The 27978-nt window shown below is 40.9% G+C and overlaps 1 protein-coding gene across 2 annotated transcripts in view; it reads left to right on the top strand.

Moving 5' to 3' along the window:
- Positions 1–27978, top strand: part of PRIM2 (DNA primase subunit 2) — a 120879-nt gene that overhangs the window by 58721 nt on the left and 34180 nt on the right. For both annotated transcript variants that reach the window (XM_030490552.1, XM_030490554.1), the window contains 3 exons: positions 17700–17767; positions 22320–22392; positions 23533–23718. In XM_030490552.1, coding sequence (XP_030346412.1) covers positions 17700–17767; positions 22320–22392; positions 23533–23718 — 327 coding nt within the window. The remainder of the gene's footprint in view (positions 1–17699; positions 17768–22319; positions 22393–23532; positions 23719–27978) is intronic.

Raw genomic sequence — 27978 nt, 5'->3', positions numbered from 1 at the left:
TTTTCATAGGAGAGATGCTCCAGTCCCTTAATCGTCTTTGTGGCTCTATGTGGTCTCTCACCAACATGACCATCTCTCTCTTGTACTGGAGAGCCCAGACCTTGACTGAGTAATTGATCCCTAGTAGTAAAGTCCTGTTAAGAAAATTAAATATCTCCTCTGAAGTTCTGTAATAGAAGTAATTTTTATACAATGACGGACTGTAGCACCTTCGGAACAGCATAGGGCTTTAGTAATAAGGCTTGTCAAGATTAATAACTGCATAATGGCTTTTTAATTCAAGATTTTTATAATGGTCTACATTGTAGAACAATAGATGAAGCCCTGTAGTAGTAATGATGATTGTGGAAAATGAGATTTTAATCGAGATTTTTGAATGGATATATAGACTCTTGTTTCTTTTCTTTTTGACTGCATATTTTTATCATTGCAGAAATTTTGCTAGTGTGGTTATGGTCATTCTTAAAGCAGTTTTGGAATACAGCATTAAAAGTAGAGTGATGAAGTTTGTCATGGGGAAAAAACCTACCACGGTTTCTGGCAGAGGCTTTGAGGGTGCTTAATGTAGAAGTAATGAATCTTTCATGCTTTCTAGATGATTGCTTCTTGTGTGGTATTGGCTGGGAACTTCTACCAAATTATGCAAAGATGCTGGTTTTCTTAATTTCGTTCTCATGAATGAAGGGAAGAGGGGCAGAAAGCTTCAAAATTATAACATTAAAACGCTGGGGAAATCACTGCTGTCTGAGTGACCTTCTCCCCCTCCAGTAACGCTCCTTGATGCAAGTTAATTAAAGCAGCAATGTGTAGTTAGTTGAATGGAAGAACAGATTCCAGGTCACTTTGGAGTACTGGAATCAATATTTAGTCTGTGAACCTGGGAGAAACACAGCAAAACAGAGAACAATGCCAGGAAAAGAAATAAAAGATCTTCATGCAGCAAAGGACAGTAAACAGTATTGAAAAGTTAAAGAAATATTCACATGTATCAGAAGTTGGTAGTGAAATAAAGTAAATTATTTTCCAGGCTTGCTGCGAAGACAAGTGTTCCAGTACAAAATTTACTTAGTTTTAAAATTATTGGGTATCTGGAATTAGATACAAAAAAGACAGAGGACTAAATCAAAAGTCAAGAAATCTATTGGTAAAGGGCAAGACGATGTGAAATGGCTGATAAGATCACTGAAGAACTTTAACAATTATGGGAAGCAGTATTATTTGATTTGGACTTTGCTGACAAAGTAGCTTTCTAAGTGGCTACTTCAGTCTACATACAGTTAAAACCTGAAAGATGCTGTACACTATAGTAAGAAAGATGGAATTAATAATCTGTTTTGGGGGAAAAGTATCTAATGGGCATTTTGGTAACTGGCAACTTCAGCTTTATGTTAGAGTGCAAAAGAGATGAGTTCATTTACATACTTTCGCCCTAACATGGAAGTGAAGTGAGTATATGGACAAATAATAATGATGCAAACTCCAGCAACATTTCACTTACCAATTAAACAAGGTTTAATTATTGAAAAATCTTGCTTGAAAGACTAAACATTAATCTTCGACTCAGATGTTATTTATACCTCAGTGTGAATATGAAAGCTAGAGATTTCTAACTGGAAAAAGATGCTTTCAGAAGCAGATGCCTTAGGAAAACATAAATTATTATTCTGAATGCATTTGACAAATGCTGAGCTCAAATGAGTGGGGTTCATTTTCTTCAAAGTTCTTTAAGTATTGGGTAAATATCTAGGACATGCTAGCAAGGACAAGGAAGTTCTTCACAACTGTTAATTTGTTTCTTCTGTCATGGAAGATTTGTCCTTTAGCAGCTTGAATTAACTGACCGTCCTGGGTTCAGCTGTAACACTTATTTTTCTCCTTCTTAGTAGCTGGATAGATCATCTTTCAGTTGTTTGACCTCCTGGAGCAGTGGCCATAAACTAAATCACAAGAAGTTTCACCTCAACATGAGGAAGAACTTCTTTACATTGAGGGTGGCAGAGCACTGAACAGGCTGCCCAAGGGAGGTCATGGAGTCTCCCTCTCTGGAGACATTCAAAACTTGTCTGGACCCATTCCTGTGTGACCTGCTGTAGGTGGCCCTGCCTTGGCAGGGGGCTTGGGCTAGATGATCTCCAGAGGTCCCTTCAAACCCCAACCGCTCTGTGATTATATTACATTGGCCCATTGCAAACAAGGAAAAAAAAAAAAAAAAGGAAAAAAAAAAAAGGAGGAAAAAAACCATTTTTGCTGAGTTTCATTAGTTTTGAAATATGTTATCTCCTGTCATATAGATTGTCTGCAAACAATTCACGTGGAATAAATGTAATATTAATTGTTTGCTTCAGTTTTTATTGAGCATATTTCAGTGTAAGTGCTGCTGAAATAACTTTTAACAGCTGAAAAAGCCTTGACAAAAATGACTTATTAATTTTGTGCAACACTTGAGATTTGTAACGTGCTGTGAAAGGTTAAAGCCCAACTTTTTTCAGAAGAAAATTGATCAGCACTAAAATGTCAACTGTCTAGGTACAGCAGCACACCGGCATGCAAACACCGTGCTCTTATTCCAGGTTCCCCAGCCGCATAGCATTTGCATTGTGACATTTTGTTACAACATTAGCAAGATAGCTGATGTTTCAAAATTAATCAGTTTTTGTTGGTACAAGACAGCTGGCAACTTAGTTGGATGTTGAAGTTTCTGTGAAATAAATTGAATTCTTGGGTTCTGGCAATATCTGCATGTCATGACTTCGTAGTGGTGGCTGTAAAAGACCAAATTAGGTTATAATTCTGAAGTATCTCTTTTTAAAAAAAAATGCAAAAGAAAGCAATATTAAGACTCTTTCAGAAGCACAAATCTTTCTAGACATTATGTTTTAAATTTAATTTAAGGCAAGTATTCTGGTGCCTGATTTTACCTGAGATGTTTATGTTTGAAATAGGATGTCAGTATGTCATAGAGTCTCCCTTTTAAAGTAAAAGCGTGGTCTTGATTGTATGCATTGAGAGACACTTGTAGTTGGACTCAGTATAAGTGGAACTGAGACTTAGAGGCCTGTTCTTTACTGTAATCATGCTGGGTATGTGCAGTGTTCATGTCGATCCTAAGTACTATCAATATGTAAAGAGTACTTTGATGTGCGTAGTGTGTCAGTAACAATAGAGCAAATGTTATGACACAGTCCATAAGTAAGTAGAACTAAGATGTTTCTACAGCATTATTTTTAACATGTTCTGTATCTTAAAATTGGGGTGAGGGGAGGAAAGCCAAATGCTTTTGTAACATCTCCTGGAGATAATTTTTCCTTTTGATCAAGCAGAAACTTCAGAAGGATAGCTAATCTAGATAGGCTAAGGAAAAGGAGAAAAATCCTGAATGAAGGTGGTAAACTTCCACATCTTAGTGTCCTCTCTCAATTTTCAGATACCCTGGTGAGGGGGGAAAGCTGGGATCTGTATTTCTAACTCTCAGATATGTTGTGGCCACTGTGCTGTCAATAAAAAAAAGTGTATGTCTGGTTTTGGTTAGATAAAAGCTGATACTTCCTCTTGATCTGGAAAACAACTTAAAATGTTACTGGCCAAGCACATATTTGAATAAAGCTTGTCTGGTATTAAGGAGTTAGTTGGAACAAGTGTAGTGCCTAGTAATGTTAAATAGGTACATCTAAATGTAGTCTCTGTAAAAAAAAAATTCAAGAGAAAGATGTGAGTAGTAGTGTTGGATTACCAGACTAAAACATCATTTCATTCCATTCCACAAAAGGTGATTTCTAGTTGCATACCATTACTTTGGATGTGTTACTGCTGCAGGTGCTACTACAGTGTTATATTTTACTCATATCTTTGTATCCGTTTATCTTTTACCTTGTCTCTCTTACACTTCACCGGTGCGCAGGCTCATTCTCAAGTGGGTGATGCCTTTAACAGGAACAAATAGACCTCAGTCAGAGGTGTAAGAAGGAAGTTTTTCTGTTTCTAACAGATGTACAGCATAATGATTTTTAATCATTATCTAAGAATTCAATGGTTTGAGGAGCAATGCAGCTAATGCCACCTCTGTTTCCTGTGAAAGTTTGTTTGTTAGATAAATAGATTTTAAACTCCTGAAAATAGACTTGTTATGTAGTCTTTAATGGAGATAAATTGTTCACATCAGGACCTCTGTAGTAGCAGGTTTGAAGAATTTCAGGAAAAGCTGATTTTTGCATGTGTACCACAAGCAAAAGGAATTTCCCCTTCCTCTGTCTTACTGGTCACCAGGCCGGATCCTGCTTTACCTCTAAGCTAAGTTTTTTTCTGACCAATCACAGGAACATTGTTGTAAAAAGTCACTGTTTTATTAAAACTTCCAACAGCATGTAGTGTTATCACCTTTCACTGTTAAAATCAGGCTAATCTTGACTTTACAGAAACATGGTGGCATAATGTCACCTTGAGAAGGCTTCTGTGAAGTCTACATCCAAAGAACCATGTTTCTCTTATTTTTGTCTAGCTCATGTATTAATTTTCTACTCACTTGTTAACACTGATTAAGCTATGGTATAATTGCTGCTGCCTACAGAAACAAAGTTCTCAAGTTAATGTTAGCGTCAAGGTTTCCGCTTTATTTTGTTTTGCAAATCTCTCAGGGAAAATCCAGTATAGGTGCAAAGTCACTGGTATGTTTAAGCCAGCTGGATAATAGTGGTGTCTTTTTCCCTGTTTGCTCCAATCTTAGTCGAAAATCTTTCTTGTATAACATCAACAATAAATCTGTAATACTGCAATTTGAACTAATCAAACCCATTTCTAGTAAACAACCTAAACTTTCGTGTATTTGCTTTCCTTTTAGACAACACACTAGGCCACTGTAACCCTTCAGGTTAATAACTAATAAACCATCACATATGTATTGGGTCCTTTTCAGAGCAGACAGGAAAGAATTATCTAACTAAATGCTTCAGGGCAATATGAAGTGGCATATTACAAAACATGGAACAGAAAACATGTAAGTTATGGCTTATTCCTTAGACAGCAATGAGACACTTAAATAGATTTGCTCTTTAAAATAGTAAAGTCCTAACTGTAATAATTTAATGTCTGACCTGAGTGGGGTTTTTTGTTTGTTTAGTTGGGTTTTTTTTTTTTAAATCTATACAGCATTGGTAAGGAAGCATTTTAGTGATGTGTTCACTCTGAATATGTTGAATTGTTAACATTACACAGACAATGATTCTTTCCTCGCTTCATAAAAATATTCGTTAAATTCTGTTAAAGCAATCAAGAACCATCTAAGGCTTCCACTTGGAAGGCTGAAATTGAAGTTCTGGTGTCCAGACTAATACTGGTTTTCATTAGGCTCTGTCTTCTCTTATTGTAACAACTGGGAAAGAGAAATGCAGGAAAGGGGTGCCTGTAACTGTAAAGGCATTGAAGTGTCATAGGAACAGTTGTTGGTGGGAGAATGGACTAAAGAGTCCAGAATACTGTAAAAGAATACACTAATCCATGGTTAGTTTCTTTGCTTTCTAAATAGAAATTTCCTTTCTATACTTTATATTCTGGCTACCTAATCATTAATTTATCTGTTCATCAATACATATAATGGGAAGATGCAAGAGCCTTCACAGAGTAAATTTAATTAGTAAGTGTTCTTACTGCTTTCTATAATTTGCTTGTTAATTATCTAATTTAAGTCTAACAAAAGCCTAACAACTAATTATTCTGTGCTGCATCAAAATCTTTGTTGTCCATCAAAATGACTAGACTTGCTATTGAGTGTAAAAAGTTAAAACAAGGTGGTATAGATTCACCTTCATTAGGTTTTGTATAGACCAGTGGCAGCTCTTTTTGGATTCTGTAAGGCAAGGGCAGAGAGGGAAGGGAAAAACCATAAGTGACGCTCATCACCAGCAGACCAATGCCCAGCCAGCCCCTGAGCAATGGCTACTTTGGAAAAACTGCCCTGCACCTTTATTGCTGAGCATGATATTACATGGTCACAGGTGATGGTAGACTTCTGCAGATGACAAAGGTAACTTTTTTCTGTTTGTTGGTTTTGGGTGTTTTTGTTAAAGCCTTTATTTTTTTATGGCTGCCTTGATCAATCCCTACTTTAACCTTAATTTATCTTTGTGTTTGGATTAGAGCTGTTCCTTCACATCCTCGTTTTGGAAATACTGGTCGTTCTTGTAAAGATAGTATGAAGTTGGATCGGCACTGTAATCTCAGATTTCAGTTTATTCATTCTTTGTCCTCATATTGTTAAGTATTTGTTAGTGGTGTAACTATCGTAGCAGAAATAAACAGAAAAACATTCTAGGAAAATCTGTTCATCTGTGCTCCAGAAAGCTCCCAAACCTATGCTTGGTCTTAATCCAGAGCTTGTTACACTGAGTAGTGGTGCATATATGGAGGTAAAGCTTGTTCTGGAACTGCCAATGGAGATACAAGGTGAATAATTTAGGTAGTCCTTGTAGCAGAGAAATGCCTGTATTTGCAAGAACTGCAGAAAGCCTGCTGGGAACTGTGGGCTCGCCTTTATAAGTACTATGTATTTTGGAGGCACATTTAGTGCTTGATAGAGCAGTCCTCTGTTGGGGGAAGAAGCAAGGTAGCTTCCCAGGGATTGAGCGTTCTCTGAGTTACCCTGTCCCTAGACATACCCACAGTGCAGTCACCCTCTCTTTTAAATGAGAGTCCCATATGATGTAATCCTGCCTCTCCGGGTTTTAAGAGAACTGAGGAGGCAAAAGCACTCTAGGCCTCCTTGTACAGTGTTTTTAAAATATGAAAGACATAGCATGAGTTGACAGCACAGATAATTCTAGGATATGAAAAAAAACCCCAACAGTTGGGCTTGACATTGTGTAGAGGCAATTCACAGGCTGCAGATGTGCATGTGCACAGCATGCCTTCAGACACTCCTTGTCCTCTAGGAGTACTTAGCAGTGGATAAGGAAATACTCCTGGTAATTTATATTTCAGCTTCTCTAATGCACACTCCTAAGGGAACTTTTTTTTTTACCCTGCCTGGTGAATTGCAGGAAGAGCCTGAATCATAGAATCATAGAATAGTAAAGGTTGGAAAGGACCTTAAGATCATCTAGTTCCAACCCTCCTGCCATGGGCAGGGACACCTTGCCCTAAACCATGTGGTCCAAGGCTTTGTCCAACCTGGCCTTGAACACCACCAGGGATGGAGCATCCACAACCTCCCTGGGCAACCCATTCCAGTGCTTCACCACCCTCACTGTAAAGAACTTCTTCCTTATATCTAATCTAAACTTCCCCTGTTTAAGTTTGAAGCCATTCCCCCTTGTCCTACCACTACAGTCCCTAAGGAAGAGTCCCTCCCCAGCACCCTTGTAGACCCCCTTCAGATACTGGAAGGCTGCTATGAGGTCTCCACGCAGCCTTCTCTTCTCCAGGCTGAACGGCCCCAACTTCCTCAGCCTGTCTTCATACGGGAGGTGCTCCAGCCCCCTTATCATCCTCGTGGCCCTCCTCTGGACTCGCTCCAACAGCATCATGTCCTTTTTATGTTGAGAACACCAGAACTGTACACAGTACTCCAAGTGAGGTCTCATAAGAGCAGAGTAGAGGGTCAGGATCACCTCCTTTGACCTGCTGGTCACGCTCCTTTTGATGCAGCCCAGGATACAGTTGGCTTTCTGGGCTGCAAGCGCACACTGCCGGCTCATGTTAAGCTTCTCGTCAACCCCCAAGTCCTTCTCTGCAGGGCTGCTCTGAATCTCTTCTCCACCCAACCTGTAGCAGTGCCTGGGATTGCCCCGACCCAGGTGTAGGACCTTACACTTAGCTTAGTTAAACTTCATAAGGTTGGCATCGGCCACCTCACAAGCATGTCAAGGTCCCTCTGGATGGCATCCCTTCCCTCCAGCGTATCAACCGAACCACACAGCTTGGTGTCATCGGCAAACTTGCTGAGGGCGCACTCAATCCCACTGTCCATGTCGCCGCCAAAGATGTTGAACAGGACCGGTCCCAACACCGATCCCTGAGGGACATCACTCGTTACAGGTTTCCAACTGGATATTGAGCCATTTACTACAACTCTGTGTGTGGCCATTGAGCCAGTTCTTTATCCGCCGAGTGGTCCATCTATCAAATTGATGTCCCTCCAATTTAGAGACAAGGATGTCGTGCGGGACAGCGTCGAACGCTTTGCACAAGTCCAGGTAGATGACATCAACTGCTCTGCCCCTGTCCATCACTTCCATGGCTCCATCATAGAAGGCCACCAAATTGGTCAGGCAGGATTTCCCCTTAGTGAGGCCATGTTGGCTGTCACCAACCACCTCATTGTTTTTCATGTGCCTCAGCATGTTTTCCAGGAGACTCTGCTCCAAGATTTTGCCAGGCACAGAGGCAAGACTGACTGGTCTGTAGTTCCCTGGGTCTTCCACCTTCCCCTTCTTGAAAATGGGAGTTATATTACCCTTCTTCCAGTCATCGGGAACTTCACCTGACTGCCAGGATTTTTCAAATATGATGGACAGTGGTTTAGCAACTCATTCGCCAGCTCCTTCAGGACCCGCGGATGGATTTCATCAGGTCCCATGGACTTGTGCACGTTCAGGTTCTTAAGATGGTCTCGAACCTGATCCTCTCCTACAGTGGGCCTAAGGTCTTCATTCTCACAGTCCCTGCATTTGCTTTCCAGGACTTTTGTGGTGTGGTCAGAGCATTTGCTAGTGAAGACTGAGGCAAAGAAGTCATTAAAATCCTCAGCCTTCTCCAAATCCATGGTAGCCAGTTCTCCTGATAGCTTCCGGAGAGGGCCCACGTTGTCCCTAGTAAGTAATTCAAGTGAAGTAATTCAATAGCCTGCCTCAGCTGAAAGTAACCTTTGCCACAAACCCCTTCTTTCAGTGCTTTCCTCCTAAGCCTTCCAGGTCATTTTTCTCAATGTGATTTAAAAAAGAGAGTAATGTATTCATCAAATGATTCAATGGATGATAATCAGAAATAGATGGTCTGACATATTGAAATTTTCTTGTGCACGACAGCTAATTAGGACATCTCATTTAGAAAGTAAACTCTGTGAAAATAATAGTTCTTACCTTTTATTGCACAAAAAAACCCCACTTAGCAAATAGCTCTCACACGATAACCTCAAAATCAAGAAATTCACCTACTACCTAAAAAATTGAGACAAGTTGAGTCATGATAATCTTGTTCTTAATTGCTGTGTGTGAAAATGTCATTGCCTTCCTGATAGCATGTGGAGCTACTACTTAACTTCAGACTTTGTGTCAAGTTAACTTTAACTTAAAAAAAAAATCTTAAAACTTAAAAAACTGGAAAAAAAAAAAAGATAGTAAATCTTTGATAACTTGAGATTTCATGTCCTAGTCTCATGTTTGGATGGGGGGAGAAAAACCAGATCAGTTCTTAGACATCAAGCTCTTAGTTGTCATCCTTTTACCTTCATTATTACTTGAAGTACCACTGCCACTGTAATTGGGATTATCTTTTTCTTTTAGAAAAACAGTGTTGAAAAAGGACATAAAATTCTTAGATGTTTGGAAACGCTAGCGTTAATTTACCACCACCTTCATAAAATCAAATTTTATTTACAGTATGTTTCAGAGAAAAATACAGTTGTGAGGAAAGACTTTATACATCAAAATTTTACCTTTTATTTTCATAACCCAGGTAAGTTAAAGGAAAATATGCTCTTTCAATTAAAATTGTTCAGATATTTTGATGAGTTCTCCTCAACTGCGTTGAGATCTTCTCAAGTGTGTTTAAGAAAAAGCATCTTTAGTTTTAGATAGAACAGTGTCATGAGGATTCCACATCTTCGAAATAAACATTTGAACTAACATAAGAAAGTATTTGTTGTGAGAGTTGAAATGTGTATGTGTGTAGAGAAAAATGCTGTATGCTTGTCTCATGTAAAAATATAGATGTGAGTGTTCACACAAGTATTCTATATCATTTAGGTTATTAACAGAAAGAGAGGTAGATGATATTTCAGGCAACTCAGGCTTTGTTCTGATTTTAGCATTTTGGCAAAGTGGAATTTAGAGGGCCTCCAACTTCTCTTCAGAAATAGTTTCTGGTTTTGTGATCATGTTTAAAACAAAATTAGAGAGTTACTTTATGGAGGACAGGAATATAGAACAATAACTTTATTGGCCCTTAATACTCAGTGGTAAGAAAATTATATATATATATATATTTTTAATCAAAGAAATTTGCAATTAACTACAGAGATTACTGAATTTTAGTATACCATATACATCTCAGTCTAGCTCCATAAAATAAGAGAATGTGGGTAATGCTTTAATTGCCAAGATATCAGCCTTTTTTAAGAGAAAGGTGAATGGATTGCTGAGACTGCCTGATTTGCCTTTATACAGCAGTCAGATCAGATGAGCACACTTGGGTAACCCAGGACTGAAAAGAGCTGTGCTTTGAAGCGGTGATTGCTGCAGGCCAGGACTGGCGTAGCAGCTGAAATGGCCAACTCCTCCTTCTCTGCTGTCCTTGTGTTCAGTAGTTTCAAATTCCACTTGGCAAACCAGCTGCTTTGAACCTCCTCTTCATTTAGCTGGTGGTTACTATTGCTAGCTCAAGGCGTGAGTTTAAAATTTGGTCACAGTCTGACATCTGCCTAGCAGCAAAGGTTATGAAATGCATGTGATAAATGGATGATCTCTCAGGAAAATATTAAACTCCTTCATATTCACACAGTCTGCCTATGAGCTGATGGAGTTTCATAGAATCATAGAATCGTAAGGGTTGGAAAGGACCTTAAGATCATCTAGTTCCAACCCCCCTGCCATGGGCAGGGACACCTTGCCCTAAAACATGTGGTCCAAGGCTCTGTCCAACCTGGCCTTGAACACCGCCAGGGATGGAGCATCCACAACCTCCCTGGGCAACCCATTCCAGTGCTTCACCACCCTCACTGTAAAGAACTTCTTCCTTATATCTAGTCTAAACTTCCCCTGTTTAAGTTTGAAGCCATTCCCCCTTGTCCTACCACTACAGTCCCTAAGGAAGAGTCCCTCCCCAGCATCCTTGTAGACCCCCTTCAGATACTGGAAGGCTGCTATGAGGTCACCACGCAGCCTTCTCTTCTCCAGGCTGAACAGCCCCAACTCTCTCAGCCTGTCTTCATACGGGAGGTGCTCCAGCCCCCTTATCATCCTCGTGGCCCTCCTCTGGACTCGCTCCAACAGCATCATGTCCTTTTTATGTTGAGAACACCAGAACTGTACACAGTACTCCAAGTGAGGTCTCACAAGAGCAGAGTAGAGGGGCAGGATCACCTCCTTTGACCTGCTGGTCACGCTTCTTTTGATGCAGCCCAGGATACGGTTGGCTTTCTGGGCTGCAAGCGCACACTGCTGGCTCATGTTAAGCTTCTTGTCAACCAACACCCCCAAGTCCTTCTCTGCAGGGCTGCTTCTCCACCCAACCTGTAGCAGTGCCTGGGATTGCCCCGACCCAGGTGTAGGACCTTACACTTAGCTTAGTTAAACTTCATAAGGTTGGCATCGGCCACCTCACAAGCATGTCAAGGTCCCTCTGGATGGCATCCCTTCCCTCCAGCGTATCAACCGAACCACACAGCTTGGTGTCATCGGCAAACTTGCTGAGGGCGCACTCAATCCCACTGTCCATGTCGCCGCCAAAGATGTTGAACAGGACCGGTCCCAACACCGATCCCTGAGGGACACCACTCGTTACAGGTTTCCAGCTGGACATTGAGCCATTTACCACAACTCTTTGCGTGCGGCCATCGAGCCAGTTTTTGATCCACCGAGTGGTCCATCTATCAAATTGTTGTCTCTCCAATTTAGAGACAAGGATGTCGTGCGGGACAGTGTCGAACGCTTTGCACAAGTCCAGGTAGATGACGTCAACTGCTCTGCCCCTGTCCATCGCTTCCGTGGCTCCATCATAGAAGACCACCAAATTGGTCAGGCAGGATTTCCCCTTAGTGAAGCCATGTTGGCTGTCACCAACCACCTCATTGTTTTTCATGTGCCTCAGTACGCTTTCCAGGAGAAACTGTTCCAAGATTTTGCCAGGCACAGAGGTGAGGCTGACTGGTCTGTAGTTCCCTGGGTCTTCCACCTTCCCCTTCTTGAAAATGGAGGTTATATTACCCTTCTTCCAGTCATCGGGAACTTCACCTGACTGCCAGGATTTTTCAAATATGATGGACAGTGGCTTAGCAACTTCATTTGCCAGCTCCTTCAGGACCCGTGGATGGATTTCATCAGGTCCCATGGACTTGTGCACGTTCAGGTTCTTAAGATGGTCTCGAACCTGATCCTCTCCTACAGTGGGCCTAAGGTCTTCATTCTCACAGTCCCTGCATTTGCTTTCCAGGACTTTTGTGGTGTGGTCAGAGCATTTGCTGGTGAAGACTGAGGCAAAGAAGTCATTAAGAACCTCAGCCGTCTCCAGATCCATGGTAGCCAGTTCTCCTGATAGCTTCCGGAGAGGGCCCACATTGTCCTTAGTCTGTCTTTTATTTGCTACGTATCTACAGAATCCTTTCCTGTTATCTTTCACATCCCTTGCCAAACTTAATTGTAGCTGGGCCTTAGCTTTCCTAACCTGGTCCCTAGCTTCCTGGGCAATGCTCCTATATTCTTCCCAGGCCACCTGTCCTCGCTTCCACCTTCTATAAGCTTCTTTTTTCCCTCTAAGTTTCCTCAGCAGCTCCTTATCCATCCATGGAGGTCTCCTGGCCCTCCTGCTGCATTTTCTTCTAGTCGGGATGCAACACTCTTGAGCACGTAGGAGGTGATCCTTGACTATCGACCAGCAGTCTTGGGACCCCCTGCCCTCTAGGACTGTATCCCATGAAACCTTACTAAAGAGGTTCCTAAAGAGGCCAAAGTCTGCTCTCTTGAAGTCCAGGGCAGTGAGCTTGCTGCATGCTCTTCTCACTGTCCTGAGGATCTCAAACTCAACCATCTCATGATCACTAGAGCCAAGGCTGCCCTGGAGCGTCACATTTCCAACCGGTCCCTCCCTGTTGGTGAGCACAAGGTCCAGCATGGCACCTCTCCTTATCGGCTCCTCTATTGCTTGAAAGAGGAAGTTGTCCTCCACACAGTCTTGGAACCTCCTGGATTGTTTCTGCCAGGCTGTACCGTCCCTCCAACAGATGTCAGGATGGTTGAAGTCCCCCATGAGGACAAGGGCCTGCGAGTGTGAGGCTGCTCCTATCCGTCTGTAGAGCGCTTCATCCACAGAATCCTCTTGATCAGGCGGCCTCTAACAGATCCCCACCGTAATGTCCCCCATTGCTGTTTTCCCTTTGATCCTGACCCACAAACACTCTGTTACCTCATCACCCGTCCCCAGGCAGAGTTCCATACTCTCTAGCCTATCACTGACATAGATAGCAACGCCCCCTCCCCATCTGCCTGGCCTGTCTTTTCTAAACAGCCTGTAACCTTCCATTCCGACACTCCAGTCATAGGAGCCATCCCACCATGTTTCTGTGATACCAAGGACATCATATCCCTGTAGCCTTGCACACATCTCTAATTCCTCTTGCTTGTTCCCCATACTACGGGCGTTTGTATAGAGGCACCTTAGCCGAGCTCCAAATGCAGCCGACTCGATGGCTGGGGCAGCTGGAACATCTCTACATCTCTCCAAGCACTTATTACAGGTGCTGGCAACTGACCGGAAGTGTTGGGATGGATCAATGCTCCCCTCCCCCAACACATCTAGTTTAAAGCTTTCTTGACCAGCCTGGCAAGCCTCCTACCAAAACAGCTCTTCCCCTTCTTTGTCAGACCAGCTCCACCAGCCTCCAGTAGATCTGGCCTCCCAAATGGAGCCCCATGTTCCAAATAGCCAAACCCCTGACTATGGCACCACCATTCTAACCATTTATTAACCTGCCAAACGCACCTAGCTTTTTTAAGGTCCTCCCCTTTGTCCTGGAGAATTGATGAAAAAACTATCTGAGCTCCAGAGCCCCTAACCACCTCTCGCAGGGCTTTGTAGTCCTTCTGAATGTTCTCCAGGCTACCGCTATCTGTATCTCTAGCACCCACATGGACCACTAGAAGGGGGTAATAGTCAGCAGGACTTACTAGAGCCGGCAGCCTCTCAGCAACATCCCTGATCCGAGCCCCTGGCAGGCAACACACCTCCCTCGAGACTGGATTAGGCCGGCAGATGAGTGCCTCTGTGCCTTTCAAAGTAGAGTCACCTACTACTGTGACCCGCTGCTTTTTCCTGGAGGCACCAGTAGTGATCCTCTTTACTGGTGCATCAGCAGGATGCTCACTAGGTGTGGTGGGTGCTTTCTCATTAGCCCCCTGCAGAACTGCGAAGCGGTTCTGGGTGGGGACATCAGATCTAGGAGGAAGCCCCTTGTCGTTAATTGTCCTCTTCCTCCTTTTTTTGTTCGTTTTTCTCGTGACTAATTCCCAGCTTCCCGGGTTGCTGCCCTCCTTCTTTCCTATATGAGCAATGCTGGACGTTTGCGGCCCCTGCACGGTTTGGGCCTGGAGCAAGCAGCCCAGCTTCCTCTCAGCTTCCCTGGCATCTTTTAGCTCACCAACAGCCTCCCGCAGCTCAGCCACCTGCTGCAGGAGGACCTCCACCACGGCACACCGAGTGCAGCCCTGTCCATTGTGCACCCTCGCCTCAAGAGACCAGTCGAGGCACTCTCTACACTCCGAGGTCTGCGCTGCAGCCTCCCCTCTCATCGGCTCTGTCTGGGTGTTTACGCTGGCCACCACCGGGGCAGGGCTCCCAGAGCGGGCCCTGCTCCTGAGGCGAGTGCTCACCATCCCGCTCGCTGCCCGCTCGCCCTGACTGCGCCAACTGCCGCGCCACGCCCTGACTGCCGTGCCACGCCCTGCTCGCTCGCCCTCCTGGTCGCTCGCGCTCCCTGGGGTGGGTTTTTCCCCACTGAGGGCTGGTGCCATCCCTCCTGTCGCCGCCCCCTGTGAGTCTCTGCTCACGTCAGCGGAGCTGCCGGCTCCTCGGCAAGTCCTGTCGAGGACTTGAGGCTCCCTTGGTGGCTGTTGCCGCTCCGAACTGAGGCTCCTGGACTCTGTGCTTCCTCCCGCTCCGGTGTTAAAGGCGTCCTCTCTGGAGATGCTCACCTCGGCAATTCCAAGTTTGGCATGGAGTTTCATACAAATAAAGCTTTGCACCACAAGCACCACAAGTGCAGCTTTTTCTGGGGTATATTTATTTGTAGGTTATAAATAGAAATTGCAGCCTGCTAGTTAGTCCATCTTAGAATCATAGAATAGTAAGGGTTGGAAAGGACCTTAAGATCATGTAGTTCCTAGCTCCCTGCCATGGGCAGGGACACTTCACACTAGACCATGTTGCCCAAGCCTCTGTCTAACTTGGCCCTGAACACCACCAGGGATGGAGCATTTACCACTTCTTTGGGCAACCCATTCCAGTGCCTCACCATCCTCACTGTAAAGAACTTCCTTACATCTAACCTGAACTTCCCCTGTTTAAATTTGAACCCGTTACCCCTTGTCCTATCACTACAGTCCCTAAGGAAGAGTCCCTCTCCAGCATCCTTGTAGGCTCCCTTCAGATACTGGAAGGCTGCTATGAGGTCTCCACGCAGCCTTCTCTTCTCCAGGCTGAACAGCCCCAACTCTCTCAGCCTGTCTTCATACGGGAGGTGCTTGAGCCCTCTTATCATCCTCGTGGCCCTCCTCTGGACTTGCTCCAACAGCTCCATGTCCTTTTTATGTTGAGGACACCAGAACTGTATGCAATACTCCCAGTGAGGTCTCACGAGAGCAGAGTAGAGGGGCAGGATCACCTCCTTTGACCTGCTGGTCACGGTCCTTTTGATGCAGCCCAGGATACAGTTGGCTTTCTGGGCTGCAAGCGCACACTGCCGGCTCATGTTCAGTTTCTCATCAACCAACACCCCCAAGTCCTTCTCTGCAGGGCTGCTCTGAATCTCTTCTCCACCCAACCTGTAGCTGTACCTGGGATTGCCCCGACCCAGGTGCAGGACCTTACACTTGGCTTGGTTGAACTTCATGAGGTTGGCATTGGCCCACCTCACAAGCGTGTCAAGGTCCCTGTGTATGGCATCCCTTCCCTCCAGTGTATCAACCGAACTACACAGCTTGGTGTCCTCGGCAAACTTGCTGAGGGCGCACTCAATCCCACTGTCCATGTTGTCGACAAAGATGTTGAACAGGATCAGTCCCAACACCGATCCCTGAGGGACACCACTCATTACTGTTTTCCAACTGGATATTGAGGCGTTGACCACAACTCTTTGCATGCGGCCATCGAGCCAGTTTTTGATCCGCCAAGTGGTCCATGTATCAAATTGATGTCTCTCCAATTTAGAGACACGAATGTCATGCGGGACAGTATTGAACGCTTTGCACAAGTCCAGGTAGATGACGTCAACTGCTCTGCCCCTGTCCATCACTTCCGTGGCTCCATCACAGAAGGCCACCAAATTGGTCAGGCAGGATTTCCCCTTAGTGAAGCCATGTTGGCTGTCACCAACCACCTCGTTGTTTTTCATGTGCCTCAGCATGCTTTTCCGGAGACTCTGCTCCAAGATTTTGCCAGGCACAGAGGCAAGACTGGCTGGTCTGTAGTTCCCTGGGTCTTCCACCTTCCCCTTCTTGAAAACGGGGGGTTTATTTCCCTTTTTCCAGACATTGGGAACTTCACCTGACTGCTGTGATTTTTCAAATATGTGCTTGCCTTTACTTGCGTGCTGTAAAGGCGAAGCTACGCTGATGGTGCTAGAAGTGTGGTGGTTGTTTTTTTTTAAATAAGATTTTTAGAGTGTATGTATAACTATGCATGCTATTTTGTTACTTGTACATAGATAAGAACTTGATGGTGGTTTATACGATGTAAAATATGTTGAAATTTTAAAATTGTATGAAGGTGGTTTTCAAAACGCAGCATAACTTGGCAGCAGTAGAATCATGAAATGCATATTATAGAACTATTTTATAATAGATGTATGTCAGCAGTATCAGAAGTGCTATGCCTGTACCTTTTACAGGTATAGGTAGACAGCTATATACCGATATTAAGGAAATTTAATACATTTTTTTCCAATTATTTTAGTTAATACACCACTTAACTAGTATTTTGCAATAGTGTGACATGATTTGTAGATTACTAGGTTTATTTTTTCAGAAAAGTTTAATGTTTTGAGCATTAAAAGAGTCATGAGTTGCAAGAAAAATATATTTCACTTAGTACAGTCAACTTACAAAATACAGGTTATGCCTATTGAAAAGCTAGTGTACACAGGCATGTCTATATAGAAGTCATATAGCGCGAAGTATTATGTAAATGTTTCTGTCTAAATATATTTAATATAGCTTAATGAAGTATACACATTATGTGATTTCTAGAAGGCTGTTTAGGTGCACTATGACTTCTAGTTCAAATGTTTGGAAACAAGTATTCCTTTTTCAGTGATATCTTGCTATTTAATTCAAATAACATTGTAATTTTAGAGAAATTATTTTTCAATGTTTGGCTTTGTTAACTTGTAAATATTCCTGCTAAGTTCCAATTCAGGATGGTTGTGCTTAGTTGTTTTTAATAGGAGAAAGTATGTCTCATCTGATGTGTAAAGGTTTAGCAACGCAGGGTGAATTCATTCCTGCTTTGGGTTGTCAAGTTTTTTTAGCTAATATTTTACTAATTGAACTTCTGCTTTCTTCTAGCTGACAGCACGATCACTGCCGTCCATACAGTCTGATGAGCGACTACAACCTCTGCTTAATCATCTCAGGTAACAAACTGAAAGGGTGAATATATTCTTTCATACAGATGAAAGTAATGGTATTAGTAGACTGTTTTATCTACAGAGTTGTTTGGGTTTTTTTTCCAGACACCTCATACGTGCCATTGGCTTTGACTGGGAAAAAAACACCCTGACAGTATGCCTTCAACCTAACCAAAGCTTTATAAATCACATGAAACATAATTTACAGAGCTGGTGTTGCTTCTAAGTAACAGGAAACATTTGTAGCTTTTATAAAAACTTTTTAAATAGTAGGTGTGAAGTTAAGCTTCTTTACAAACAAAATAGATTCCAAGTTACACTGCTCAAAGTATGGGCCTTCCCTATTGTACATATTTTATGCTCTGTTTTCTTGCCGAAAGATTTCACTGTCACTCAGAAATTGAGTCCTATTTTGTTCTTTTGATGGACCTAAGGAGAGAGATGAACATGGGAACTGTTAGGGTGCTCTACAATACAACTGAAACAGTTTGCCTCTCTCTTAGTAGTTATACAGTATATAGAAGCTTTCTACTTTCTTTGAATGTGTTTGGGGCTGAAGAGTAAGAAAACATAGTTTCCTGATGTTCTTCGGGTTGAGCGTAGATCTAGTCTCTTTCTGATACATGTGATTGCTTTTTACGGCTTTATATTGTTTGGGAGAGTTTTCTTTCTATGGTAGTATGCAGAAGGACAAAGTCCATACAATTAGCAGGAGATGCATTGGCTTAGAATCACTGAATAATTTAGCTTGGAGTGAACCTCTGGAGATCATTTAATCTAGCCACTGCTCAGTGCAGATCCTGTTAGATCGGGTTGCTCAGGTATTTATTCAGTTCAAATTACAATATTTCTAAAGATAGAAATTTGCTTAAATATTGAATCCAGTAATGAAAACTCTGTTTTTGAACACATACAATTTTGCATTAAGATTGCTGAAACGATGTTGGATGAATTAGAAATTGAAACGGTGAGGCTCCATCATGACAGCACTGCCCTGGAGTTAGGATGCGGGTCTAGTTAGCATTCTCTATTTCATGTGGTGCTCTACTGCTGTGTACCCAAATGCTGATATTTTATTTTGATTAAAAAAAAAAAAAAAAAGGTAATTTTTATTGCAGAGAAACAGTTTCATGTTTTGTTGCTTTTAGCTTTACAAAAATAGGAAAAATAGCTTTCATTGTATCTTTGCTTATTTAAATATGATTTAAATTTGTTCAAGAGCAATGAAAGAACAAAAATGTTGCAGTGTGTTACGTAACTGGTTAGGGGATACTTCTGAATGCCTATAAGCTTCCATCTTCATATTGCCATGCATTTTACTGGGATCTTAAAAAATACGCCTCAGTGGCATACCTTTCTCCATTTGAAGCTAAAGAGCAATTAGGTTGGCTTGTTATAAATCGTGCTTTCTAGGAGTAATTACTGAGAAATTTGAGATTTCTTTTGATACGTACTGTGCCTCTATATAAGCAGGACAGCCTTTGGTATCACAGCAGTCAAGCAATCGCAGTCCTCTCTGTGCTCTTTTTTTTAATATGGGAAAAGGGAAGGTTGTTACAAAAGTCAGTTTCACAGCAGCTACTTTAGCAGGGATACTGTATTCATGCAAAAAGATTTTTTTTTGTACATCCTTAGGTTAACTTGGGTATGTCACCAACTGAAAAAACTACAGAAATGTTTCCGAGTTGCCTTTTTGGAAGTTCCTTTAAAATAGGCAAAATATATCAAACCTTACAACTTGAAAAACAAACTCTAGCAGTGAACAGGCAGATGACCAGATACGTCTTCTCTGTTATTTATTTCTGAGAATCTGTGATTTGCATTTGTTTCATCTTGCTCATAAGAAAAGAGAATATTAGTTAGTTGTAGGCTTTCCTCTACCTTCATTGTGCGAATTCTTGCAGCAGTATTTATTTTTGGCATAGTCAATAGAGCTTTATCGGGGAGCAAAAACTTTTGTTCGAAATGTATGAAAAAAGCGTGTAATTGAAGGTTACAGAGCAGTTTTGTTGTTAATGCCCCACACATTTTTTAGAAGCTATTCATATCTGCTTGTGACTTATAAATTAGCTAGTCCTCAGGAAAGGTCATTTTACTGTAGATTATGTCTGCATAGATATTTTAATCCATGCCCTTTTTTTTTAAATGGATGTAGCATGTATTTTGTAATTGGACTCTTTGGGACTAAGTACATATTTTATCTGTGACTTAGGTCCTCGTTTTGTTCTATTCTGTTTCATCGGTGCTTTCTAATATTAATTGTACTAGACAAAAAAAGAAAGAACATTTTTAACTAAAAGAAAGTAGTAAAATATTCGATGCAAGATTGTGCTTATGGATTTCATTTGCTAGTTCCTTGAGCTCCTTGGGACAGGAATCCAGCAGCTTAGCTGCCAAAGGCCTCATGACCAGTGCTGGCCTCCTTATGCCCCGCTCCAGCCTACCACATATTTTGGAGGGATAAAGAATACTCCTTTTCAGAGCATCACCTTTGAAGGCAGTTCGCAGGGTTCAGCTCTTTAGTGGGTGGTGTCAGGTATCAAGAAACCTTGACCTTGTAAAGGTCATATGCTACTACTTAATATAAAAGTAAGGAAACTTTTATGAAAAACTTTTCCTGTTTGCTTACCATGCTGAGAATATTTGACCTTTTCAAAGCCTGAAAAGTAGAAGAATTTCTTCTTCTCCTCCAACTTGGCATTTAATTTTCTGTCCTTGCATTAAAGTTTCCTACCAACTCCAGATGTAATGGTCAACAGGAGTCAGAGAGTATGTCTTCTTTTTAACAGTAATTTCTGAAGTCTTATTTTGTTCACTTATTGTGTAGGGAAAACTTTTGTGTCTTCTCTTTGGACCTTCTCTTCCCAGGCCAATTCTTTCTACAGATGCCAGGAAGAAATAGTTTTCTTTAGCTTAGCAATTTTTTTTCAGTATTGGTATGATTCTCATAAATACTGTAGGATGCAAGCAGATGATCTAAAGTGATTATGGTAGAGCAGCTTGTATCACATCCTGGGATGTGATAACTGACTGAATGGTCATTTTCATAATTGGTTGTTTAAAAAGAAAATACTTTGCCTAAGCAACAGCTGTTTCGTGTTGTTCTGTGCTTTGATTGTAATATTGAAGGACTGTGATTTTTGTTTGTAGTTTGCCTAAGTAAAGTGATGCAGATCTGGTTCTACAAGGGAATTTAGATACTAAACTAGTAGAATCAGTAGTAATAGACATAGATAGCTCAAATACTTTTAATTATTTATCCATTGTTGTGTAATGAAAAAAATATCTATGAAGTACAGTAAGCTTGCTTAGTGCTCCAGTGTGTGCCAGAAATAAGGCTAGAGTACAGATGAATGCATATATAATTAAGCTGTTTGTACTGTAGTAAAATCAACTCTTAGCTCTATGCTTTTCACGCATAACAGTGTTGAAATGTCACAAAATCACAGAATCATAGAATCATAGAATCGTAAGGGTTGGAAAGGACCTTAAGATCATCTAGTTCCAACCCCCCTGCCATGGGCAGGGACACCTTGCCCTAAAACACGTGGTCCAAGGCTCTGTCCAACCTGGCCTTGAACACCACCAGGGATGGAGCATCCACAACCTCCCTGGGCAACCCATTCCAGTGCTTCACCACCCTCACTGTAAAGAACTTCTTCCTTATATCTAGTCTAAACTTCCCCTGTTTAAGTTTGAAGCCATTCCCCCTTGTCCTACCACTACAGTCCCTAAGGAAGAGTCCCTCCCCAGCACCCTTGTAGACCCCCTTCAGATACTGGAAGGCTGCTATGAGGTCTCCATGCAGCCTTCTCTTCTCCAGGCTGAACAGCCCCAACTCTCTCAGCCTGTCTTCATACGGGAGGTGCTCCAGCCCCCTTATCATCCTCGTGGCCCTCCTCTGGACTCGCTCCAACAGCTCCATGTCCTTTTTATGTTGAGGACACCAGAATTGTACTCAGTACTCCAAGTGAGGTCTCACGAGAGCAGAGTAGAGGGGCAGGATCACCTCCTTTGACCTGCTGGTCACGCTTCTTTTGATGCAGCCCAGGATACGGTTGGCTTTCTGGGCTGCAAGCGCACACTGCCGGCTCATGTTAAGCTTCTCGTCAACCAACACCCCCAAGTCCTTCTCTGCAGGGCTGCTCTGAATCTCTTCTCCGCCCAACCTGTAGCAGTGCCTGGGATTGCCCCGACCCAGGTGTAGGACCTTACACTTGGCTTGGTTAAATAATGTGTAGTAAATAATAGTAATGTAGTAAAATAGTGTGTAGTACCAAGTATCGTCATTTAGCTAAATTCCTTTTTCCTGGAGTTAACCTCTGTCTGCCTTCAGAAGATGTAAGAAATGATCTTTGTAAGTTAGTTGCAAAATCTCTCGTGTAAGAAAAAAATTGGTTTTACCCAGTCTTTGCTGATTTTTGACCAGTATGCTGGTGTAAAATATTTGCAGCCCTTAAGTGGTCAAATAATTTCTTTCTAAGTTTGTAAACTTAAAAAATAAAAATTAAAAATTAACAGTTTCAAATGATGCTGTATTGCTTGCTTTATTTTTCAGCCATTCTTATGTGGGCCCAGATTACAGTGTGCAAAAGAACACAGGAAAAATTTCTCTAGATCAGGTTGATGCTGTAAGTCCTCTGTGTTTATTGAGTTGTATTGTATGTTCATACGTCACTTTTAAAAGTTGAGTATTCTGTGTACAGACAACATATAAAGCTTTGATCTTTATTGGTTCATATTTGCTTTGTAACTCTTGAGAACTACTTGAATGAAATAGTGATAAAGTTTAAAATGGAACAGATTTCACTGAAAATGCATCTAATCAGGCTTTAGGCTGGAGCTATAATGAATTGCTTAATTTGCTGCATAATTTTGTGTACTTTCACAAATACGTAACATAATTATGAGCCGTGTTTAACAATTTTCTTATTTAATAGTTTTGCAACCCATGATGTTTAGTTTATGATTATTGCATTGCTGTATTAGCCTTTTTAATGCTCTTTTTTTGACTTTTGACTTAAAGGGTTTTTCAAGACAAAGTAAATAAAATGGATTGTAAAATCATATAATTGATGCAGAGACAATTAAAACCACGTTAAAACTCCTTTATGTGAACTTTAATCATTTGTATTTTCAGTGTCCATCTTAACCATGATAGTGTTCCTTCAGCAGTGAATTCCATGGCATGACTCAGACGTTAAAAGTAAAAACGCAAAGCCCAAGTAAACTTGAATGTTACCTTTTTTTACATCTGAGATCTTGCTTTACAAGAAATAGTATTCTCCAGGGAAAAACCCTGCAGATCAGTTGCAGTGGATTTTACTTACGCCTGTAGTTTTTCAAGATGTTTAAAAAACCCCATGTCCTCGCACAACCCCCAACTACTGTAAGAAAGGTCACCTCTAACAAAGGTCACCTTGCCATTCCAGAAACTAAAATAAAGAAAAAGAAAGAAACATTGTAATGGAACTGTGGGTGTATTTTTCCTGACAGCAATTAAACAAACCTGTGTTACTTTTTAGATGGTGTGTTACTACCCACCCGTATTATTCTGTCCTTTGGATTTTGTTCTGGAGATGGTTATTGGATGTGATGGCTTACGGACACACTTATGTTATCATCAGCCCCAAGGCGCTCTGCACATGCATATCTCTTCTTCCAGCCACTGGCTTGTTCAAGTGGTGCCAATTAATAGTCACAATAAGCATATATCTATCCTACAACCGAAATGATCAGTCTGCCTTAAATACAAATTTCTCTCTTGACAGCTTTCTGTGAAATCATTCCCTCTTTGCATGCGCCAGTTGCACAAAGCCCTGCGTGATAACCATCATCTCCGTCATGGGGGCCGTATGCAATACGGGCTGTTCTTAAAAGGCATTGGCTTGACTCTGGAACAGGCACTGGAATTTTGGAAGAAAGAATTTATCAGAGGAAAAGTGGATGCAGATAAGGTAATTAAACAAATGAAAAATATCTAAATATGTGAATGTGAGGATGTAATTAACATGTACATTATGCTACGTGTTAGAATAGATGCTATGATTTTATTCATTTTGTTGGTCATTCTCCTGAACCCTGGGGATAAAAAGCAAGCCACAAAGAGCCTTTTTATAGATGAGGACTAGAAAAGTCTTGCTTTACCACTAAATCGCTAGGAAACCAATGTCCTTTATGAAATACAAATGCATGTGACTAAATGAATTCACCAAGCAGTGACCACAGACAGTACTATCTGAAAAGCAAGGTTAGCCTTTTTTGTTGGTTAATTAAAAAAATAATTGGACAGCTGTGTATGTGGTGAGCTTGTCAGAGCAAATTTATAGACTAGTAATAAAAGTAGAAACTGAAGGTGAATGAAGACAGAAGAATATTTGCAAGACAATAGTGAGAAAATGCTGTTCAGTGCAATAGAAGGTATTATTAGATATATTAGTAATTGGCCTAACCCTTGCAAATACTTTTGAGAGTACTGTGAGTGAGGAAAGTGTAACATACATGTGCTGTGTTTTTGAGAGCATGAAAATGTATGCTGATTTTTGGAGATTTGTGACCCACTCCTTACCTTGAACAGCCTAGGTAGATTAAAGCAGGCTGCTTCTCTCATCTGTCTGCCTGGCCTGTGGTATGTGTTAGAGCAAAAACTCCTAGCAAAAACTTATGTCAGTTTTGTTTGGATTGTGATTACTTTGTGTTTGATGTTGTGAGATCTCAGCTTTCCAGAGTGCTGTGAAGTATTTCGTAGTGTTTGGTAGACAATCTTTTGTCAGCTTAGGTTCTGTGGGACATGGCTATTCATACAAGACACGGGGCAACAAGTACTGCTTGCTGCAGTGAATTATAGTATGTATGTGTTTTTCAAGTCCCAGAAGAATTCTTTCCTAAGCATTTTTGGCACACAGCTTCCTTCCTGCTAAGGACTTCAGTCTCTGCTGAGATAGTTCCAGTGATTTGATTTTCCTGGCTGTTCCATTTCTTTTCCAGATGATCTTAGGAGGGCCTTGAATCTGGATTCAGGAGTGAGGCTTTACCCTGTTGCAAACAGCTGGTGGGGAACGTTTCTAGCAGGGCCAGCCACAAATTCCGTGAAGGGAGGTTTGGACTAGAGACCTCCTCAGGTCCTTTCCAGGTTGAATTATTTTGTGATTCTGCATACAGGTAGAAATACATTTTTGTGACGGCCAGCCACCAGAGGGAGACAAGATCATAAAGAATAAGCAAATTTGATGTACAGATGTAAATTGGAAGTGCTTATGCTATAATGCTTTGTAGGTCTATACAATTATAACACCCCCTCATCACCCCCATGTGTTTAAGTGAAAACGGAAATAGGCACTCAGTAATCTGCAAGACAGTGCTTTTAAGCACACACAACTATCCCCAGTGCAATTTATAATGCATGGATGATGTGGTGGTTCTTTAAAACAACCTCTACCTCCTTAAATCCCCAGGAGTATTTTCTTATCAGTCACTTGGTTACATTTGGGTTTGGTATTTTACATTCTCATTTGTTTGAGATTTGGGGGTTGATTTGCAGCTGGATTCCTTTTTTACTTGCCCCCTTTGTATTGGGTAATGGTGCCTACTATTTTGGGAACATATTTTGATTCATAAATCAGAAAAGCATCTTTATTCTGTCACATTTTTTATTCTAATTCTCAAATTTAATTTGCTATATGTATTCTTGAATTATTTTAAATTTTACAAATCTGCAGCTTACAGTGACATGTTGAACAGCAAGCCACAATATTTAACATCTAAGAGATAAAGATATAAATATAATTGAAATTTCTCTATACAGATTAAAATCTGGTCTTTCTTTAACGGTACATCACTAGTAGTGTAATGCAAATAGATGGCCAGGCTTGAATTCTCTGCTATGTATAAAGGCTACTGTAGAACTTTTAAGAAAATGTTTACTCTCTTCTAGAATGTATCTGAAAAGAAGTAATAGAAAAGCAGCATGCGTTACCTGTAAACTCTTATCCCTCTGAATTCTGTGGAAGTGTATGTCATTAATATAGTTAAGCATATTGCCCTTGCTTTCATGGGTTATCAGGGGACTAGATAGTCAGGTTCTTGATTAAATTGTATTTTTGTTAAACTGTTGGTAAAATGAAATAATTTTTCTTTCCTTCCACCAGTGACTGTAAAAATTAGCTTCAGTAGAACCACTTACTGTCTGTATTTCTCTTTCATCACTTGGAAAGTATCATTTCATACTGTAGTTGTAGTGAGATAGAGCAAGTGAATTTTAAAGATTTTGAGTGAATCATTTTTATTCTGTATGGGCAAAATGACACTATTCATAACATTATTGTATGTTGAATGGCAATGCTTACAAGGTATAACTGAGCATAAAGAAAGTAAAAGTATTTTTATGGTATGTTTCCAAATGTTTTTTGTATTCTACAAGGTAAGCTCTTGAAATGGATTTAGTAACAGGCTAAAAGTGATTTAATTGTCAGAAGAAACATGAAAATCCATTTTCATTTACAAGACTCATTTTGCTGCCTAAACTTACAATTGAATTTGCATTTAAAGAAAAGGTTTAATGTAAGCTTGAAGAAAAAACAGTGATGTGGAATTGTTTATGGGGGTTTCAAGCCAGTACGTGGTCCAAGTGCATCCTAGGCATGTAGGCTTGAAGTAAAAATTAATCTTTAATTTAAATTTCAACCCAAAAGGCTAAAAAAAAGGACTTAAGATTTCAGTATTCCTGAGTTCTTTTATGTGGTTTGGTTTGCATTTTGTTGAGTGTTTTGGTTTTTTTAGTATAATCCTTTATGGCATTTCTCTGAACAGCCAGGTCTATGAAATCCAAGTATTTGTGCAAAAGTGTGAAGTGACTCAACTGAGATGCCACAGCTCCACTATGGCAAAGGAGCTAAACAGCCTTTTGCAACAGTGATAAACTGAACGCCAAGTTAAAAATGCCAATAGTCTGAGGTCATGTTAGTCATGTTAGTTTCCAGAAATCAGCTTTATGCCAGTGCATCAATCATCAGGAGTTTTACTCCTTTCATACAGCTTCATTAATGTTTTAGTTTATTGGTTGTTTTTGTGTATAAATTGAAGCCTGTGCATTGTTCAAATGGGACATAACCATTGTTGAAGGTGATATTCATGTGAAGAGGGATTGCTGCTGAGATTGATTAGCTGGTGTGATCTTGGCTGAAGAGTTCGTTTTATATTTTAATAAACAATATGCAGAAGAGGTGTTTTGAGTGAATGTGTTTTATTGTCAAAATTCATACAGCTAGGCATGAGAATTAAAAGCATGACTTGAAGCCATAAATGCATGGGTTGCTGTTGCTTGCATCTGAGTCATGCTGAATTAATACAGCTTTCTTGTTGGTTGTAGCTGGAAGAAGATTTTGTTTTCCTTTGGCTATGGTAATTTGCTAATAAGAAGCAGTGAGGAGTTGGACTCAAGTAACTGAAAATCCTGAGGACTTATATTTTAGACAGCCATTATTCTTCCCCATTTGGTTCCATATGAATGGTTAAAGCTGAGCCTGAAAACTGGGAATTTTTTACAAAACCTCTGTGGTCTGGCCATGGAGTTTAGCTGAATAGAAATAAGCTTCCTTTGCCATTAAAATCGGGTTATTTTTGGCATTAAATGTATCACAGTATGTATGTTAAGTCTATGCAAGATTCTTGCAATCGTATATTACCATTTTTATTAAGAGTTGTGTATTATAGATGGGAATTTGTCCTTTGTATCCTGTGCTTGCTAGCATTCTGTTCTTTTGTGGAGCACTTGAGAATTTTGAAACATTTGGATGAATACTGCTGGCATATTATTGACTGCATGGTTTGATTTCTTCAATTTGCTTGTGTACCTATTGACCAAAGCAGTAGGAAAGAGATGGATAATGGATTGTGGAGGTGAGAGGACTGAGAAAGTATGCTCACAGGGGTTGCATTTGGTTGTATTCCAGGCAGTACAGTGCTTAGGGACATGGTTTAGTGGTGGACTTGGCAAGTGTTAGGTTTACAGTTGGACTTAATGATCTTAAAGGTCTTTTCCGACCTAAATGATTCTATGATTCTACGTAATGATTACTGAAAAGGTACTGTTAACTTACAACTTTATATAAACATATATGTAATAAATTTATATATATTGTGTGTGTATATGTATATTTAACTTGCACATGGTTTAATTGTATTCAGAAGTTTAAAAAATTTGACTAAGAATAGTAATA

Source organism: Strigops habroptila, chromosome 6 (genome assembly GCF_004027225.2).
Source record: "Strigops habroptila isolate Jane chromosome 6, bStrHab1.2.pri, whole genome shotgun sequence".
NCBI classification, from domain to species: Eukaryota; Metazoa; Chordata; class Aves; order Psittaciformes; family Psittacidae; genus Strigops; species Strigops habroptila.
Note: the sequence above shows the minus strand (reverse complement) of the source record. Positions and strands in the feature narration are given on the sequence as shown.